Below are 20,746 nucleotides of genomic sequence, written 5' to 3'. Positions count from 1 at the left end.
CTTTGGTCAAACTCAGATAGATCATGCGGCTTCCCCATTCTATGCACGGACAGCACATTCACTGATACTACATGCACCATGCATGTCTCTGACAAATAGTCATTCCTCAGCAGGTGACACTGCTATCGCCTGGACAGGTTTATATCAATAGCAGGTCAGTGGTCATATGAACTCTGCACGGCCATACAATATGCATAAATCCAACTTATTTTTTCCCACTGCACAAGTTACATTCTCTAATAGTATAGGTCTTTTCTTCTTCTTCTTAGATCTTCAACCATCAGGTTGGTTACCACCAGATCACCATGCTTTTCTGTCTTCGGCCTTCCTCTCGAGAGCAGCTGGTATCCTCCATGATCTGGTTGATATATTCTAGTCCCCATCTACCTCTTGTATTTTTACCTTCTACTGTCCCTTCAATGATACTTTTAATGATACCATCACCTCTCAGCAGATGGCTGACCCATGTGTCCCTTCCATTTTCAATTACCTTCAGGAGACAAAGCTTCTCTTCCTCCGCTCTGTGAAGCACTTCTTCATTTGATATCTTCTCTACCCATGAATCTTGAGCATTCTGCAGTGGCACTACATCCTGAAGGCTGATATTTTTTGTTTTTCTGTTTCTCTGAGCATCCATGTTTCACTTCCATACAGTAGCACACTCCAAACACGTGCCTTTATGAGGTTTCCCCCCAAGATGTTTGTCTATGCTGCTTGATGTGAAAAGGTTTCTTCCCTTATTAAAAGCAGCTTCTGCCTGGTTGATTTGGCTTCCAATATCCTTTCTTGACCTTCCATCTCATGTAAGTTTACACCCCAGGCATGTAAAGAATTTGACAGTCCCTAGTTGGTCATTGTTAAGTGAGCATCGGGCAATAGTGTTTTGTATGCCAACTACTAAGATTTTTGTTTCACCTTTATTAATTTCATATTATAAGAAAAGCTGAGGGTGATTTACAGTATTGTTCTGTAGTTCTCAGGCCCTACTAGTCTCTCACTCACAATTAGAGCCCATAAACTGAAAAAGTGAGCCTGATGTTATGCTTCCATAATCACCTTACAATTTGTATCTGTCCACACATTATCTGAGTAATTTATTATTCCCCTCTGTTTGAATTCCACTTCATTTATAAATAAGATTCTACATGTGAACTGTGGAATACAAGCCACTGACAAAATGGTCTTGTGGCCTGAGAACTTGCGCACAGTACGAGTGACATGGGTAAAGTAACATCTCTGATAGTACTGACTATGTAAGCAAATGATTTATGCCTTCAGCAGCTGCAGCTAATCTCAAACTGTTTTTGGAGTTATCCTTACTTGTCCCACCATTCATTTCTCTACATTCACTGTGGGGTTTTAGTGGAGTACACTTCGATCCTTTGCACTGTTATGAATGTTTCTGTACCTGCATGTCACTGGCATAACATGCAGAATATTTTTGTCTTCACTTGGAATGCAGCAATGTGGATATTCTTTTGGCATATATGACATGTAAATGTTGGTTAATGTCATTGCTTAAACCATGGAAGAAGAATACCTTGTTTACCATTTCTCAAGTGGAATAACATGACTCAATTTCAAAGCAGCATTAGACATACTACTGGAATCACTAATATTGTTCTGAAACCTGCACAAATTAAATATAATCTGTATGGAACAGTTGATGCAGAGATTGCTGTGACTGACTTTGGCACCTAAGTCAATTGAAAAAGTACAAAAACAAATGCAATCAATAAGAAATGTCCAATGAACTTCTACAGGAAGACATCCTATGCCACTGAGTACTGAGCACTCGCAACAACACAAGAAAATTACTCCAGATCTCAACAGACATTTATTTCTGGAGATATGTCAATAGAACTTTTTCGTTATTTTTGACCAATGATATATCTGAGAGGAAGATATGACATTCATGTTTAGACACCTGATACATTAAAGTCAATGTCACTACAGGAAAGAATTTTATTTTCTACATATTTCTTTTTCCTTGCGTCACCCATGCAAGTCATCCTTGGTAGTGTTAAAAGTTGTGTTTCAGAAGTCTTCAAAACACAACAATAATAAAGCACAATGTTAGGATGCTGATACGTCACAAGATAACTATTTGCAGTTATGAGGCTTCTTCATCAAACATTAAAAAATTTAGGAAAGAATAATAAAATACCCATAAGTCAAAATTGTCTAAAATTATTTGACAGCTATCACATACTTAAAGTACATGGTAATTTTTGTACAAAAACATCTATTCCTGCAGAGTGTGAATATTTCACAGGAAAATTACATTTAATGAAAAATTGAAATTTGTTTCATTTTTATAAAATAAATTAGTGTCAGCTATAGAAAATGAGTTGCCACAAGCAAAGTACTGTGAGAGTCTACACTTTGTGCCAAAGAATAGATAAAACAGATTATTTACTCTCATGTTCCCAATAAAACATTCCACTAAAACATTCCACTGACATGCATATATTTATGGGTCTATATTTAAAGAATGCATCATGAGTAACACTGGGTAGTAATAGTTTTTTCACTACAGACACTACACAAATCACAGACATGGAAAATCCTCTAAAGGGAGTCATGAACATAACAGTTTTCATCATAATGAGCTAAAAATTAATTAAATTCATCCTAAAAAAATCAGTGCAAACAACAAAACTTACAATGTTTTTGACATTTCATACAACCATGCTATCTATAAACATGCAATTAAGCATGAAGATGAATTCTGGGAGATTTTAAACCATATGAAGCAAGCAATATTGGTCAAACTCTGGTGGAATACATCCAATAAACAGTCTAAATACTGGCAGCCCTTCTTCAAAGCTACACAGGTCCATCACTTTTCATTTCCTTCATTCAAACATTACATTGTTGTTTAACATACCAGTTAGTGTTTGTTCACCTACAAACAATGTAACTATTGTCAAGATGTTACGAAAGAAACAAATAATGAATTGGCTCAAATACACATTTTAAAGAAATAATTTCTACACCATGACTGTGTAACTGACTACAACTGATAATATCTGTTCGGCATTGCATATTACTGATAGTTGGAGTACAAAGATGTTTCCAGAACAGCAACAGTGTTCACATCGACCAATGACTTGTGAACTTGACAAAAACAATGCTGTCAAGAACACAGGCCACATAAATGAAAGAAAATAATCCTAAAAAGTGTGGTACCAAGTGTAAAACCTTAATGCATAGAATTTGATTGAATTAAAGCAATAGATCAAATGAAGATATCTGGAGACAATAAATGTTTATTCTGAAAAAAACACATTTCAAATACCTACAAAAAAGGAAGTTAATGTTTTAGGAAGTTTTAACATGGTCAATGTACTGTCTATTTCAATGTGATAAGACTCAATAAGAAATCAAATACATAGAAGTTAAGAGGATAATGATGAAAGTTCATTATATACTGTTGTCCAAAATTTCTCAGGTACTCTTAGGACATTGATTTTTTTTTAAAGACATATACTCCAGTGAAGAAAAGGAACATTTCAAATATTTGTGCTACTGACATATACAATTTGTAATGTACTTTAAACACAACAACACAAACACATAATACAGAAAGGTCATAACAAAGCAATTGCTTGGCATCCCCACTGGGGATGTTAGGTTAAATAATGGTTAAAATGAGGTATGAAGCCAGTATTATGTCCTCATATTTGAGGATGGAACTGGCAGAGAGACAGCTTCTGGTCAGCACACTAGCACACAAACATCCTTTGTTCAGTTCCAAATGCCACTGAAGCATGATGTGGAGTTAGGGTAGAAGAAACTTTCGAAAGTTAAAGTGTTATTTCAGAATAGCAGAGCATATGTTGGCTTTCAGTTTACTCTTGCCCATTCTGTTCATTTCTACAACCACTATAACAACAGGAAAACAACACTACATTATACAAGATATGCCACAGTCATTCACAAACACAGTTACACATCAGTCACAAGGTGCACAGAGATTATATGAAGACAATGGCAATCCACTTCCACTAGAGTACTGCCACACAATCTGCACAGGGTATCCCACATTGTCACTATGCTCCATCACTGAGCTGTGGATTAATCACACTACAATCTATTTTTGGTCGACAAAACACAAACTATAACAAAAAATCTGTTTCCCATAACTTTACATCTGCCCTAAGCACATAAGTGGTTGTTACAGTAAATAAATCTCTTATAATGAAAATCTCTTACTTGAGTATTTTAAAATACCTTTATTTGTGAAGAAATTAAGATGTCACGGCCTACATATCTGTAGAATGAAAAAATGGTCACAAATGCCACGTACACTTTGCAAATAATAACATCAAGTTGTAGACTGATATCACACTTTCAATTCTCTACCCCCAGTTGCTCCAAAACTGTGTACGTGTACCTGGCCACTTGATTGATTCATTATTGCCATGACGTCATTATAATTACACAAAACAGTGAAATTAAAGCTTCACAATTTCCATGAACTGGATAAATACAACTTAAAGACTATGCTACTAACTCTGTCACACAATGCTGATGATCTGAAGGTAGATAATTTATTTCATCTGACCTATTTTATCAATTTTCTTTTCATTCTGCACTCACTCAATTATGACTTCCACATTTTCACAATTCAGCAGTGAGTTTACATTCCAAAGTCATTACAGTCATTCACACCATTTTAATACTATCTGCATATATCAGGCCCCTGTTAAAGGAAAATCTCTTGGGTGCTCATAAAAATAAAATCTTACCAAAGCAGATAGAAGCTGCTTTATGGCACTGTAAGTAAGAGAAAAAGCTGAGCACACATAAATAACAGTATACATGCACATATATGCTGAAAGCGCACATAACTCAACATTTACTCTTTAACACCAAAAATCCTTAAGTTTTTAAACTGAGGTACACACTTTTTCTTTTTCCGTCGATCAAAATCACCCTTCTGTCCAAGCCCACCACTGAGGCTTAGGGTATCACCTCCTGAAATGTCAGCATCACCATAAGCTGCTGACATAGCTGCTGCTTCGGCCACCGGAATGCCCACACCAAGCATTGATGGTTCCTTTGCTTTACCCTATTGAGAAAAAAAAAATCTTATCTACTGATTTGTTCATGACATGAACATTCATCACATCAGATAAGCTATGTATTAAAAATTGGGATACAATGCAAAGAACTTTTTTTTACATTAAGAAAATGTACTGAAAATGAATGCAAACTATGTGTTACATAGAACAGAGTGAAAACTCAGTTTTTACATTCTGTTGTGAATAATGGAAAGTAGCATAACATTTCTTTTAGATTCTCAGTTTTCAGTAAACCTTCAATCAATCATGATGAAATAAGCTAATTCCTCAGTACTCAGATATACATCAAACTGACTGGGGATGTTAGGTTAAATAAGGTTAAAATGAGGTATGAAGCCAGTATTATGTTTACATATTTTCAAATGGGCAAACAACTTTTGTATCTAATAAAGGCAACAATCTCAGTGATAGCTGCCTGTTACAATGCATCTGTTCTTGATGACTCCAAGTCACCAAGAAAAAATTAGAATGACAACAAACATACTGATAAAATCCCAGTGGAAGCTAGCATGGAAAGAAACATTTGACTTTACTGGAACACAAATGTATAGGTCACATAATGTGTACGACACAAACTAGTAATGTGAGCCTCGCCTCCTTTAGTATTCTGGATATCACTAAACTTCACATTTACTGTCCACAATTGTGTGTATGGTTCTGACATTGTGACAGCAGAGGAAGGGTGAAGGAAGATTCTTACCAATTAATTTTTTTTTTTTTTGTTTCTAAGCCTTTATTTGGTAATGCTGCTCTCAAGCAACATAAAATTCCCACCTCATTTCTTGCAATACGTTTGAAGTTTCATGCTTGGATGGACAATGCTGCTTCCAAGCAACATTTAAGCTCTCATAAACAACCATATTATGTTGTCTCTGATGAAAAGTTTCCAAGTACAGCGCATTTTCAGAGGACACCATGCAAGTTATGTTAGCATCAGTTCACAATGTAGCAATTTCTTTTGATTTTTTGGTGCTGTTTTTTCTTTTGCACTGAAAATTTCTTATAAATGAAAAGAGGAAGTCTTAAAGGTTAGTTACTATACAAATGTGTCAGCTAATTCTTACCAGCGGCATTACAAATGGACTGGTCTTTTCTGGGAAGAAGCAGCCTGACTTTGGCTACAGAATGGAAATCAAATCCAGAATAAGATGAAAAATCCAGAATAAGATGAAAAATCCAGAATAAGATGAAAAATCCAGAATAAGATGAAAAATCCAGAATAAGATGAAAACAGCAACTCCTGTAGCAGTGAATGACATATGATATGACAGTTTTGATCAGTGACCAGAGGATGGGCCAAAAGGGAAGCTGTAGGATTTGCCCTCAGAGGCACATGATGGTAAAATGTAGAATGGTTGCACGCTTTGGACCAAAAAAGAATTTTTTTAAGGACATTTTGCAAAATGCAACAATTTATGTAGCCACAGGTACAACGTTTTAGTAGTTACATTGAAGCAAACATGCGCTTTTTGTGGGCAATGATATGTACAAGTAACATATTGTATTTTGAAAAACTGCATGTAAAACTGTTCACATGATCATATACATCTAATTCAAGTAACTTAATACTTTTTATTCACAATATTTTTGCATGTGTCGAATAAAGGGTCAAGAATATAATCAAATGAAGAAAGTAAGAAGAATTATAAAGAAGAAGCTTCAATGCTATGTGGTCTTATTTGTTTAAATTTATTAATAGCATTTTCCATGTTACTTGTCTCTGTTCAGCTATATTTTAGTTGAGCAGTGTAGCCGTGGGCCATATATTCTAATATTATCCTGGCAGGAAATTAAAGTTTACTACATAACAGAAATTCATGTTAACTGATTCCTCCACTGCTCCTTGGAACAACAGCTTAATAATTGTAAATGAAAAGCACAATAGTATATATGTCCTACTGTAACATACACAATACTGTGCTTTTTATTTATAAGTTATAAACTTATATTTATACACATATATTGATGAAATGGGCAGCTGCAAATAGTGCAATGTCTCTAAGAAAGTCGACAACAATAGCTTCAAAAGATAGCAGACATAGAAATTTGGTGAACATAGTAAGTCTGTACAAATTACAAAAAAAATTGCTCAGAGTGAGACAAACAATTATTGATATATACAATTAACTGGATGGGTAGACCATTACAAGTATTTTAATGCCTGTCAAGTGTCCATTACTTTTTTATTAGTTTGAATAAAACTAAAACAGTGAGGCTCTATTCAGACTCAGAAAAGCTCTCGCGTGGCATCAGAGGAATCCCAGTAGAGTGGTTCGGATTATATCTTAAGCAAACAGCAAGTAGAAAGCAGTAAGAAGACACAATTACCAACCTTTCTACTCTGATTATGGAGATACTGCACACAATGTACCACAGAGATCAATATTAAGACTATTATTGATCCTTCTGTAACCAACTGATTTACTGTTAAAAGCAGAATCACTATTAGTACTCTCTCTTAACATAAACCAAGTACTTTCTCTAGTAACAATCGTCAGTTCCATAAAACCAAACCCTTCTCATCCCAAATACTAGTTCAGCATCAAAACCACTGTCTCACCTCACACAAAATGAGCCCTCTAATGAGAGATGCTTTTGAGCAAACCCATACTGATCGTGTGTACTGATTTCCTGATGCAATCACCTGGATATTGCTTTTCTTATCAGCCTACAGTTATGTATTTGCGTTTCACTAAAGACTGGAAAATTTTACAAACAACCTTAAATATAGCTAGGTCAAAATAAATTGCAACATTTGCTACAAATATTGATGGCAATGTGACAATTTTGTACTCATGGTCTGTCTTATTACATTTGTAGAATAAGTTATATTGAGTGGTAGGTCACACTTCAGTTCCTTGTAATATGAAGTTTAATTACATATTATCATCATTTTGCTTCCATTTCCATTCAAGATGTTTTAAAAGTACATCTCAAATTCACTGACATCATTCTTTCACAGTCTTTGAAGTTTTATAATTTGACAGTTTTTTAAGCTTAACCATTTTTCATCTTTATACCACAAAACTGGATGTTTCTTATCTCAATGAGAAGAGTGTTTATCCACAAAAGTTCATACAATAACCTTAGTTTTATGTTTCAATATATTAATTTTGCAAGTCTGGTTTAGTCTAAATGATGCCAACATACAATTTATTTTGTTTCTTCATATTATATCTTTTGAGCTGTATTCGAACTTCCTGGGAAACAGATATGTAAGTGCCTCACAGTCTTCAATTGAGTAGAAACCTAATTAATAATAATAATAATAATAATAACATGAAGCAGTCAAAAGTAAAACTGTGATTTTTCTTCTACACTGTTTATAGCCCGAGACATTACATGGACACCAGTAATGATGAAATAAACTCTTAGGGAATGAAATGTCTTCCAGCCCAGTTAGAAATAATGTCAGTTCAGCATAACATTAGAGCTCAAATCACCTTTATACACCACATGTACAGAGCCTTTCAACGTTTTACATCATGGAGGGAGAGGGCTACCACTTTCTGTTGTATAGTAAGAAGTAGCAAAAAATGTTGATGGCAGTCTTTTTTCTTTAATTTCATCCAGTAATATCACCAGCACCACCATCACTACAAGTTGTATCAAACTGACCCAGAAAGTAGATTTTGTAGGCAATTAAGATGGTATGCATTCACATTAGATTTAATGTCTTTCACTCACTGTCTGCATTTCACCTGATTGGACCATCTTGGCAAGTAATTCCCCACTTTTTTGATGCTGTAAATAGCATAAAGTTTGCTATTGTATTTGTTTGAACAGAACAAAGCAATCACAGCAAACCACATGACAAAAAGATATGGCAATGACTTGTATGTCTGTTAAAAAGCACAACTCATTAAATTCAACAGAATGGTATCAAGTGGAAGCTTCAGAATGCACAGATACACAACTATTATGGGCTGATGTCTATGAAAGTGTTACACAGTCAATCAACTCACTTTTACTAGCAAGCTCTTAAATGTATAAACAGATCAATGTCAAGAAGTAGTGAAGGCATTTTGAACTCTGGATCTTCAACTGGGCAGCCTACAGCACTGTTTCACCATAAAACCTTCAGGAATAAAGCATCCACCAGATTTTTCAAAGAATGTGATAAATGCACATTCTAGAGCTTTTGACTTTAAATATTGTAGGCTGCGAATTTTTAAAACCCACACAATTAGTAAAATATGAGATTTGTTTTGCATTACATACAGGAGTTCTGTTTCACAAAGAAAAGATAAAAAAGAAGAGGTGTGAGAAGAATAAAAAGGAGGCAAAGATCTCTAATACAAAAAAGTTGGGAAAATTGACACATACAGAAAGAATTTTATTAAAAGTGGACAAACTATGGCACTTTTTTCCTATGTAAGTCAGTTATGTAACTTGCCTCACAGTGTAACATTAGTCCCCCTATTTATACACCCGTAAGTCCAAAATAATGTGGACATCTGCTTAATAGCATGTTGGTACACCTCTGAAACACAATGTGGCAGTGATTCCGCATGGCATGGGTTCCAACAAGTCTTTGGTAGGCTTCCAGAAGTATGTGTCACCACATGTCTACGTACAGGTCACACAGTTCTTATAAATTATTGCCCAGAGGTTTCAGTCCATGAATCTGGAATTTGATAATACCCCAAATGATTTCCATCTGGTTTCCATCAGGCATATTTGGTGGCTGAAATACCAATGTCAGTCCACTATCATGCTTCTGAAATCACTGTAGTACAATTCTGGCTTTATGACATGGATAGTTATCTTGCTGGAAGATGTCATCATTGTTGGGGAAGACATCAAGCATGAAGGGATACAGGTGGTCTGCAATAATGTTCACATTGTCCACAGCTATCATAGTGCCTTTAATTACTACTACAGGTCCCACCAAAGGTGAGGTGAATGTTCACCTCAGCACATTACTACCACCATCAGCCTATGTCCGTGGCACAATGCATGTTTTGAGCAGCTGTTCACCTGGATGACAGCAACTCCCAACACAACAGTCACCTGGTGTAACAAGAAATACAACTCATCTGAGCAGGTGACACATTTCCAATCTTGATGATCCCATGTCGACTGAAATTGTAATTAATGGTGTCGATGGGTCAATGTGGGGATGCAGAGTGGTCACCTGCTACGGAGTCCCACATTTAAAAATGTGCTGCACTTTACACAGTGGGCAAGATTCTGGCCTCTGTGTTCTGTGATGAGGTGTGGATATCCAATACCTTACTGCCTACTCATGGTTTTCCCATCTTTGAACCACTTTCCATACATGCTCATCACAACAGCATGCGAATAGCTGACCATCTCCACCATTTCTGACATGTTCATTCCCAGGTGCCAGGCCACAACAATCTTCTCTTTGTCAAAGTCAATAATTTCACTGGATTACCCCATTTGCAGCCCATATCAACAATATAAAGTTTCCCCATTTTTTCTGCTTCACTTATATATGGTACTTTCCTTATGACATTCTACAACTGCAACATCACTAAGTGGCATCCAATCTCACAGTGGTCACTGGTCATAATGTTTTGATACATCAGTGTGTATTAGATACGGGACAACAAACAGTTGAGGAGTAAAAGTAAAAACTCATCAAACAGCAGAGTTATTGAGTCACTGAAAGGCACTGTAAACAAAGGTAGCAAAGCTCTGGATCTTGTTTGTTATGTGCATTTTGACGAATGAACACCTCTTCTACTTCACAAATGTTTATTTCTTAATTTATTTACAGTATAATACTTATAATTCCCTTCTTTGTCATCTTTCAAGTATTTTCCTCTCTCCCTATCCTGCAACAAGGCAGATTGTGGTTAAAAGATCAGTAAAACTACTAGTAATATGTACCGAGTCGAAACTGAACTGTGAACTTCACATAAACTATGTCTTCAAGAATACATCTTGGGTGAACTACTTCATGTGTAAATTAACTGATAAGTCAATAAGGAATATCTTAGTATAGCTTACTTTGGACTTTTTCAGTTATCTTATAAACTGTTACTGTTGGGACACATCTGTCATTCAGTGATGTTCTACTTATAAAGAAAAAGGTACTACAAATAATGTCCAAGTTTGGTCCCAAAGAACACTGCTGTCCTCTATTCACTAAGGTCAAAATATTGAAAGATGTAAATCTCTATCTACATATCACTGATCTATGTTAAAACAGTGTAACAGATTTTGACACTAGAGAAAATACATTTATCATGACACCAGAGACAAAATGAGTTTTAACATTCCTAAACACAGAGTGACAAAACAGTAAACTCTCACAAAGTGAACGGTCTGAATTCTTTTTAATAAAATGTCACATTCTGAGATGACCAAACCTTCAAACAATTTCAAAACTAAGCTGTATAACTGGTTAGTTGACAAAGCATTCTACAGTTTAACATAATTCTTTGATACCTTTAATGTTGAAATTGACTTTTAAGACTCTGATTTTAAAGCTATACAACTGGTTACTATTAAATGTTAAATTTGTACGTGTATTGTGAATACTGATTTTCAATATTGTGAGTGCAACTGTAGTAGACCTACGCTATTACTCTGTGTGAACGGTGACGAATACAGAATCTGAATCGGATACAGTAGGTGTAGTTTTGGTCTGTTGGTTCCCCATAGTCTAGCATTCCATATTTCTCTGAAGAGAGTAGTTATTTTACCTGTATCTATTAAAGTGGAACCTCACTTAATGAGCACCTCCCATAACACATAATTTGCACAACGAGCAAAACAAACTGTAGAAAAATTATTCACTTATCAAGTGATGTTTCGCATAATGAGTGATGACGATTTAGTGTGCTGTCACCAGCCACTCGTGTGTGGCAGGGGAAACATTTAACACCTTTCACTGTCAGCACTGGCATATGAACAAATGTCTTTAGCACTTACTCCAGAACCGAGCGAGGTGGCGCAGTGGTTAAACACCGGACTCGCATTCGGCAGGATGACGGTTCAATCCCGCGTCCGGCCATCCTGATTTAGGTTTTCCGTGATTTCCCCATCCTTCCCTAATCCGATGAGACCAATGACCTCGCTGTCTGGTCTCCTTCTCCAAAAACAACAACAACAACTTACTGCAGTCTGGGTTTAGTGCTCTTTCTGCTAACATATTAATGCAGCTTATATCACACATTTTTCTAAACTTGGGATCACACAGTGTTGTTTTGTATGCAAGTTTTAATAACCTTCACAGAAATGTCCCCAAAGATAAAGCCACAAGACAGCAACCGTAACAGAAATAAAATGACCTTTGAAATGAAATGTAAAATCATTGAAAAATGCAAACATGGTGTGAGCATTGCTGATTTAGTATGCACGTACAATTGGTCTACGTCAAATATTTGCACTATCCTCAAGAACAAGGACAAGATTAAAGAGATAGATGCATCAAAGGGAGTGACAAGAGTATCTAAACAATGGTTTCATATTCTGGGCAATGTCAAAAGGTTGTTCCTTATATGGATAAATGAAATGCAATTGCAAGGTGACACTATTAATGAGAACATCATTTGTGAGAAGGCGAGAATTATTTTTGCCGACCTCGTTAAGAAGACGCCAGGATAATCAGTGGCCGAGAGTGGTGCAAGAAGCTTAAGAGAAGAACCTGTAGCCACAGCATTGTGAAGCACAATGAAGCAGCCAGCTCCAGCACAAAGGCAGCAGAGAACTTCATCAGCAACTTCAAGATGCTTGTAGATTCAGATGGTTATGTGCCGCAAAAGGTTTTTAGTTGTAACGAGATAGGTCTATTCTGAAAAAAGATGACGAAGTGTACCTTTATAACAGCAGAGGAGAATGCATTGCCTGGTCACAAGCCAATGAAAGACCACCTCACACTGCTATTCTGTGCCAATGTAAGTGGTGATTTGAAAATTAAACTGCCAGTTGTTTAGCATTCAGAAACTCCACAAGCCTTCTAGAAACATACAGTCCAGAAGAGCAGGTTAAGTGGGATGTGGAGGTCCAACAACAAGGCTTGGGTGACACATGATCTTTTATTGTGACTGGATCAATGAAGTGCCTCATCCTTAGATGAAGAAATACTTGCTTCTGACAAATCTGCCACTCCGCGTCTCGCTTGTTATGAACAGTGCTCCTGCCCATTCTTCAGGCCTACAAGATCACCTCCTTAAAGAATTTCAATTCATCAAGATCCAATTTCTGCCTCGCAACACCACTCTGCTACTCCAGCCTATGGACCAGCAGATTATGTCTAACTTTAAGAAGGTCTACACTAAGGCACTCTTTGAGCACCGCTTTGAATTGACTGAACCCATCTATCTCACTCTCTAAGAGTTTTGGAAATATCACTTCAACATCATTGCCTGCATCAAGATGATCAGAAAGGCATAGGAAGTGGTTACACAAAAATAACTTTCACTTCTGGTTGGAAGAATCTTTGGCCGGAATGCATTGTCAAATGTGACTCCGAGGCATTTGAGTCAGTACCTGTGAAACCTGTAGTCAACGAGATTGTGCCTTTGGCCAAGAGCCTGGGACTAGAAGTGGATAAGAAAGATATTGATGAACTTTTGGAAAATCACAGCCGAGAAATGACCACCAAAGAGCTTACATAGTTGCAGTGTGTTTCACAGCAGGAAGTTGCGGAGAGGAGTTCTTCAGAGGAGGAGGTGGTGGTAACAACAAAGCAGCAATTTTCTGGAGCAATAAGAGAAATGCTGAAAGCATGGGAATAGGTTGCATTGTACATTGAGAATTATCACCCCTATAAGGCAGTGGCTACACATGCTACAAATTTATTTGATGATACAGCTGTGTCACATTTTCACCAAGTGTTAACGCATCAGCAGAAAAAAATGACTATACATAGCATCATAGTAAAAAAGAATTAGTTACGTATCATGAATAATACAATACATACTACTGCAGGTATAATTTTCTTTGAATAAATGACATAAATAAGTTAAAACTTTTAGTACTTTTTCTGCATGGAATATATTATCGCATTTCATATTAATTTTTATGAGATAAACTGTTTCACTTAAAAGTGTTTCGCACTATGATTAAGAATCTGGAACAAATTATGCTCACTATGGGGGATTCCACTATATATCTTGTAACAACATGTAAACAACACTGGGAAAAAAAAGCTAACAGGCTGCAAGACATTTTTTGCAGTAGTCATTGGTTAAACTGTTTTGTATAATAAATTGAGTATCATGTGATGACAAAGAAAGAAAAGAACCATGACTTTCCATAAATAATTATCTTTGTTTTTAAATGCTCATACATATCAATTTGACTGTCAGTTACATGAGTAAGCCCTTGGAAGTTTTTGCTATGATTACTTTCTTTCCATAAAAAAATTATATTGACACAGAAGAAAGCACTAAGATCAAAAGGCAAAATAAGGAATACTGACCTTCTCTTTCTTGCTGAAAAATCTACCGAGGGAAGATTTGATGCCTTTCTTCTTCTGGGCAGCAGCAGCAGCTGCAGCTGACGCACTGACAGGTGTAGTACTGGTAGCATTCTTGTGCAGCGAGTCTTGACTGCTGTGACGAGAAGACAGAGGGGAGGGAGGTGTGGAGTAGCCCCCCGGCCTGCTGGACACACACACTCACTACTCTACATCAGCCATCACCACATAAGCAGCCATGTCACCAATATATACAACTGCCAACTCTGGGGCAGTCCTTCCAAAAATACAAAACAAATAAAGGCAGAACAATATCACATTTAATTCTGGTGCCACATTTATTTAAATTTCTTCGGTTATTGCAAATCAAAGCAAAATGCCAGACCACTAGGGAACTGTGGCAACTGATCAAGATGTAATCTCAAATTACCAGAAGAGCAACTGCAATGGACTTACATCATTACAGAAAATTTTTAAAATTTATTTATAGTTTAATCCAGTGTTTAATGCCTTTGCTACTGCAAGAATGCAAACAAATTTTGATTCCTACATGTGAGCAACTAGTTATAAAGAACTCAGAAGAACATTCTTTCCTCAACATCAGTGTTTAATCCGCTTTGTATAAATGTTTTGCCGACATTTTAAATTGTAACAAAATATTTCAGAATCTGCATAAAGCGCTTAAAATCATTTAAGCATATTGTGACAAAGAATCAGTCCAGGTGGTAATGCAGCAAAAATGTTGCAAGATAATCTGATGAGATGAAATGGGAAAATTCCTAGCATTCCTGCAATTCCAGATTATATTCCAATCTGAAGAGATAACAAATGTAGTGTGAGAAACATGAGTAGACAGGTTTCCACGAAATACTGCACATTGTTTAGACTTCACAGATATGGCAAGCATGCACAAAACTAGTGGAAAAGTCACGATACTCACAGCTAAAAGGTAGGAAAAGACTTATGTCCAATAGATATCTGTTGAACACGGAATCAAGAGGCGTCTTATTTTACAAGTAGAGTGACAGTTTTATAATAAATATCCACTAAACACACGAAATCTTCTTTATTTAAATAAAAACCAAAGAATTACCTAAACATTTGGGCTGAAAATTTCTGGTGCTTTCATTCAAACAGAAAGTATTTTTTAAATATAAGACAGTTCAAGGGGGAAATTTGAGATTATGGAGCTTCTTAACACCCAAATCCCCAGTACAGCCATGGTACATACACAAATAAATTTGTTTATCGAATCAAGATTTGTTTAAATTGAAGTCCTATTGCAACTGTGAGGACAAGGAAACCAACTGTTTGGACTTCGCATGTGTGCATGCTCCCATAGTCTTTCATTTGGGTCAAGCAAGATAAGAGCCAAATCAACACCTTTTAAAAATAACTAAATAAATTCCTGGCCATTTCAGTTTTAATGTCTGACAATTCAAATATCAGTTCTGATTTAATGTAACAATAAAGTAATATAGTGTTAGTGCATTGGAACGTTAGGATAATGTGTAGCAAACAATATGCACCTAACCCACTTTTGCAACAGTGGTGTCCAGATAATCTGCACTGCACATTTCTGTTCTATTTAGAACAAAGGTAAGAGAGAGAGAAACTCTGTGCAAAGATCTTTGATTTAAAAAATCTATTTCACTGTATATTTTCAAGAAGAGAAGTTTTAGGGTTTAACAACCCACTGACATCAAGGTCATTAAAGAAAGAGCACAAGCTTGGATTGTTTCAAGGAAGGGGAAGGAAATCAGCTGTGCCCTTTCAAAGAATCCATCCTGGCATTTGCCTGGACAGATTTAGGGAAATCATAGAAAACCCAAATCAGGATGGTCTGTCGCAAGTTTGAACCATTGTCCTCCTGAATGTGAGTTCAGTGTGCTTAACACTGCACCACCTCACTTGGTACTATAGCATCACAACGAGCATGTAGGATACTCACTGCAATGAGCTTTCAGTAAACTGCTCTATGGCTGCAAGATTGTTTCGATGTCAGAGCTGTGACATAGCTGTGGTGATGGCTCTATCTAGTTTTTCATGCTTCTGAATGCAGAATGAAATCATAGAAACAGTGCAAAAAGTTTCTTTAACTGTAACAATGAAGTAGTCTAAACTACAAAATACAAAGTGATGCAAATGCAAAAGTGATACATGCACAGAGAAAATATTTAGATGTGTGGAAATGGCTATAATTATAAGCATGGTAACTACATTTCAGCAGTGTGTTTATGACAGAAGCCTATTTGTGCAGATATGCTTCAATCATACAGTAGCATGTGATTAAGCAAATGGAAATTTACATTTTCTCATATTCAGTTACTGTAAGGTACGTTTCAAAATCACGATAACAACATCAGATGTCAGCTACCGGCATATTAATGATTCAAGAGAACAGCTATGAGCTTTATTTTAAGTAGCATAGATTCTCCTGAGCAAAAATTGGTGAGTTAGTGTCATATTAATTTTTTTTAGCTTTCCTAAGACAGTTTAATAAAAACAGTGATGTAACAAGTCTACTTTTAATTTAAAAGTCTTACTCCTCAAACTTGAAAATTAATTCTGCCACAAATAACTTTACAAGGTAACAAAGAAATACCACAAGTTTCAATTAAAGCTGCAATTCAGTGAGTAAAATGCAAGTAATATGTGTGAAACAGGGATTCAAAAATGAAAATCAGATTAGGAGAAATGAATGTAAATACAGTCACTGCATAGTTACAAAGAGATTCTTAAGAGCCTCCACAAGGAAAATATGATTAGACAGCACTGCATTAAACTAATGTGAAACAAATAATCTTCTATATAAATATTTTACAAATTGTAGCTTTTGTTTTGCTAAGTAACAGTAAAACAGATTAACTTTTCTTTGCTAAATATCTGTAAAGCAGATACACAACTGATGGCAGTGAATTACAGCTTTAATATTCCAACATGACTTTCACACTTATTGTTGTTAATTTGCACAAGCTCTCATAATTTTTAAATAGCCTTTCTAACATGTTACCACATTCACCTTATTCCATACTTCTTAAAATATGGTATACATCACAATTTCTATTTCACGTGGAAGAAGCAAGAGATTTATTAAATCTTATGATAAAAATTGAATGCAACTATTCTTTTGACATCTGCTAAGCCAATTGCTTTCAGAAAGGAAAGGAAACTGCTTTCAACAGGAACAGTGAACAAACAATAACATAGCATTTCAAGAAAATTGATTAATACGTTACAATTTATTTACTACTAAATGCAATATGTATAGTTTCTTCACCATATTTCATTAAAGTAAAACATTTTACCGCTTAGTGAGTCACCTAAAGTAGTATACATTTTGCCTATCTGTATTTTTTATGGCGTCAGTTGGAAATGTATAAATAAGCTATTGTCCTTGCTATTCAGGATGGTTGAATAGATACTATTCAGGATAGTCGAACAGATACTTTACCCCTGCATGTAATAGTAGTGTAAATACTTTCCTGTTTGTAACATCAATATTATTAAAAATAAAATACAGTATTTACATATTCTTTACCATGAATGTGTTGAGGTATCAGTACTAAGTGAACAAAACCAATTCAGCTAAAATTATTAGTCTTTAGTTGCACTGTCAATAAAAATCGAACTCTCGTGTGTATGGAAATAATCTTACAGACAATCCAATCAATGGGAGTGAAACACACTATCAAAAAGATTAAAACTGAAAAGTAAATATGAAAAGCTGGACTGAACAGTTTACATTTGTGTCAGTTATGTTTAGAATCAAATGCAAATATGGTCTCCTTAGAATGAAAAGGTTTGGAATTCTTGTAAACACTTCCTATTAACTTCAAATGTATACTACTCAGCGGTTTCCGACGTCCTGTATCAACAGAAAAGAGCTGCACACTATGAGACATCATTTCATAAGACCCTAAAAACTTTTCTCTGTCAGCCCACATCAATGAAAAATCTACATATGTTAATGAGAACCATAAGAGACCACCTATGAGACATAATATTTATCATCAGCTTCCTCAATGACTTTAAACCTATGTAACATGAAATATTTAAAGAAGAAAAGTACTTTCATGAGGTAGCCATGAGATTGTACATTTGACAAGACAGATAACTCGAAAAATGTATTTATTATATGAAAAGTAAGCATATGAAAGAGCCAAAAATTATTTTTTTTATTAACTCAAACTCGTGACAGAACTAGCGTTTAGTCCAAAGCTATTACTCTCCCTTACTAAGCCAGTGATTTAACAAGATCAAAAGTATTTATAATTGGCTACTCTAAGAAAGTGTCAATGAAAATTCTAAGTATCAGAAATTTTTTGCACTACTGTATCTCCTTTGATACGAGAGACCAAATACAATTTACAAGAGATGCTACAATAAAAGAACATGCAACTTCTGACACAACAACTAACCTTAGAGCAAGTCCAGGAGATGGCATTGCTACTCCAGAGCCAGTACGCCTGTGACCAAAGAAGGACATCTGTATTGTTAGCACATTAGTTCCACTTGTGTGCTTGTATACTGTGTGCAGTCCATATAGGACCGCAGAAAGTTTATTACTCGAGTGGCAGTTATAGTTCTTTATTTTTTCAGGTCAGTGAATTTGTGACTGACTTGTGTAGTAAATCAGGTTCGCGGACTTACCTGCGAAGTTCCTCCTGGCTCTGTGCTAGAGCCTGAGCAACACGTTCAAGGCGCAAAGAGCGAGCTGTCAGAGGGCTTGCTGCACCACTTTCTGCTGATCCTGGGACAGGAACGCCAGTAGTGCTGCCAGCATCATCCTGTGACAGTTCTCCAGCCAGCTGCAACTGTAACAAGTTTTGCACCCTCAGTAATGGAATTTTTAATGAAATTATGCTACCAAGGAGTAATAGAATTATATGCAGAGATAGTTAAAGCAATCATGTAACACCACTGTAGAAGGGTGTTCAAGATAATTTTCAGCTGTCCTTTCTTAGTTGGCACTGAAGAAAAATCTCAAGTTATTACAAATTGCCCCTGAATTATTAACAAAAACCACTACGTACACAGTGCTGAAGGTAAATAATAAATGACACAAAAATTTAACATGTTAATGGAAAATCCTTGGAAAAGGGGGTGAGGGGGGATGGCATGGCAAACCACTACTTAACTTGTAACTGAGCACTGAGCAGAGGACTGAACTGATATGCAAATCACAAATTCAACATTGTAACTAAGTTATGATCCCCTTCTGAGCAACAGCATGTGAACTGCTACCACGCTTTTACCAAGAACATGCAGTAGGGTGGAAAACATTATTTCACACATTTGTTCCTCTAGAAGGTGACTGTTACTATTGCAAATTTTACCCAATTTCTCCCCCCTAAATGCCTTTAAAGAATATAAAAATATCAGAGAAGAATCACAGTATGAACATCACTGCCAAACTGTGATAGCAACAGTTTTGTCATTTATTTTTCCTCTGGGACGGTCATGTATGTTGTGAGATCCACGTTCGATGAACCTGTGCTCACAATGGAGCTGGCAGTTGTTTCTGTGGCCAAATGCTTTTTCTGATACCACATTGACACCTCAGTATAAGGAAGCCATGTTTGTACTTATTCTGCAAACTATATAAAGTCTGTTATGTGGTTTTTTTTTTTTTTAATACTTTACTGTTTGTCTGTTGTGGCATAAATGGGAAACTAATCAGGAATTCTCCTGGGCATGCATGTAAAATTGCTTAACTCCCAATGTGTGTGTGTGTGTGTGTGTGTGTGTGTGTGTGTGTGTGTGTGTGTTTCTATGTACTTTCATCACAGCTCAAATTAACACTGTTAGCATTATGCTACAGAACATACAAGGCATTTGTTGCTCACTGTGAACTAAAGTGTACCAAGGCACACTTGAGAAAATATCTATAACCCACTTGTGATGAATGTTACATTTCTGAAGAAAAACATTGCCTTTGAAAATCTATAACATAACACACAACTCAAAAGTGTAATTCAGCACAGCAAGAACACAAAACTAAAGAAAGATTTATATTAGTTCATAGCATCTACAATAAAATACATGGAGCACATAATCACAGAAGTTTGAATCTGAAAACGTCTGAAGCTAAAAGTTTTCTTTCCAAAAGCCTGTAGTAGAAAAAAATGATAAGTTCATGAGTAAGAAAAGAACTACTGGACCAGAAAAATACTATTGAACAAAACATGACAACTCTGCAGCATTGTTCCCTCCTACTTCAGTATAATGACTCCTTTACCTTTGGTGTCTCATTGGT

The 20,746-nt window shown here is 35.9% G+C and overlaps 1 protein-coding gene across 1 annotated transcript in view; it reads right to left on the bottom strand.

Annotated features, from left to right (window-relative positions):
• The window catches only part of LOC124556050 (liprin-alpha-1), a 406,425-nt gene that overhangs the window by 59,745 nt on the left and 325,934 nt on the right, over positions 1–20,746 (bottom strand). Inside the window, exons 17-19 of the mRNA XM_047130083.1 lie at positions 19,141–19,304; positions 14,491–14,674; positions 4,914–5,077 (exon numbers count right to left, since the gene is read on the bottom strand). Coding sequence (XP_046986039.1) covers positions 4,914–5,077; positions 14,491–14,674; positions 19,141–19,304 — 512 coding nt within the window. The remainder of the gene's footprint in view (positions 1–4,913; positions 5,078–14,490; positions 14,675–19,140; positions 19,305–20,746) is intronic.

This window comes from Schistocerca americana, chromosome X (genome assembly GCF_021461395.2).
Source record: "Schistocerca americana isolate TAMUIC-IGC-003095 chromosome X, iqSchAmer2.1, whole genome shotgun sequence".
Taxonomy (NCBI): Eukaryota; Metazoa; Arthropoda; class Insecta; order Orthoptera; family Acrididae; genus Schistocerca; species Schistocerca americana.
This window is presented reverse-complemented; position numbering and strand designations above follow the sequence as displayed.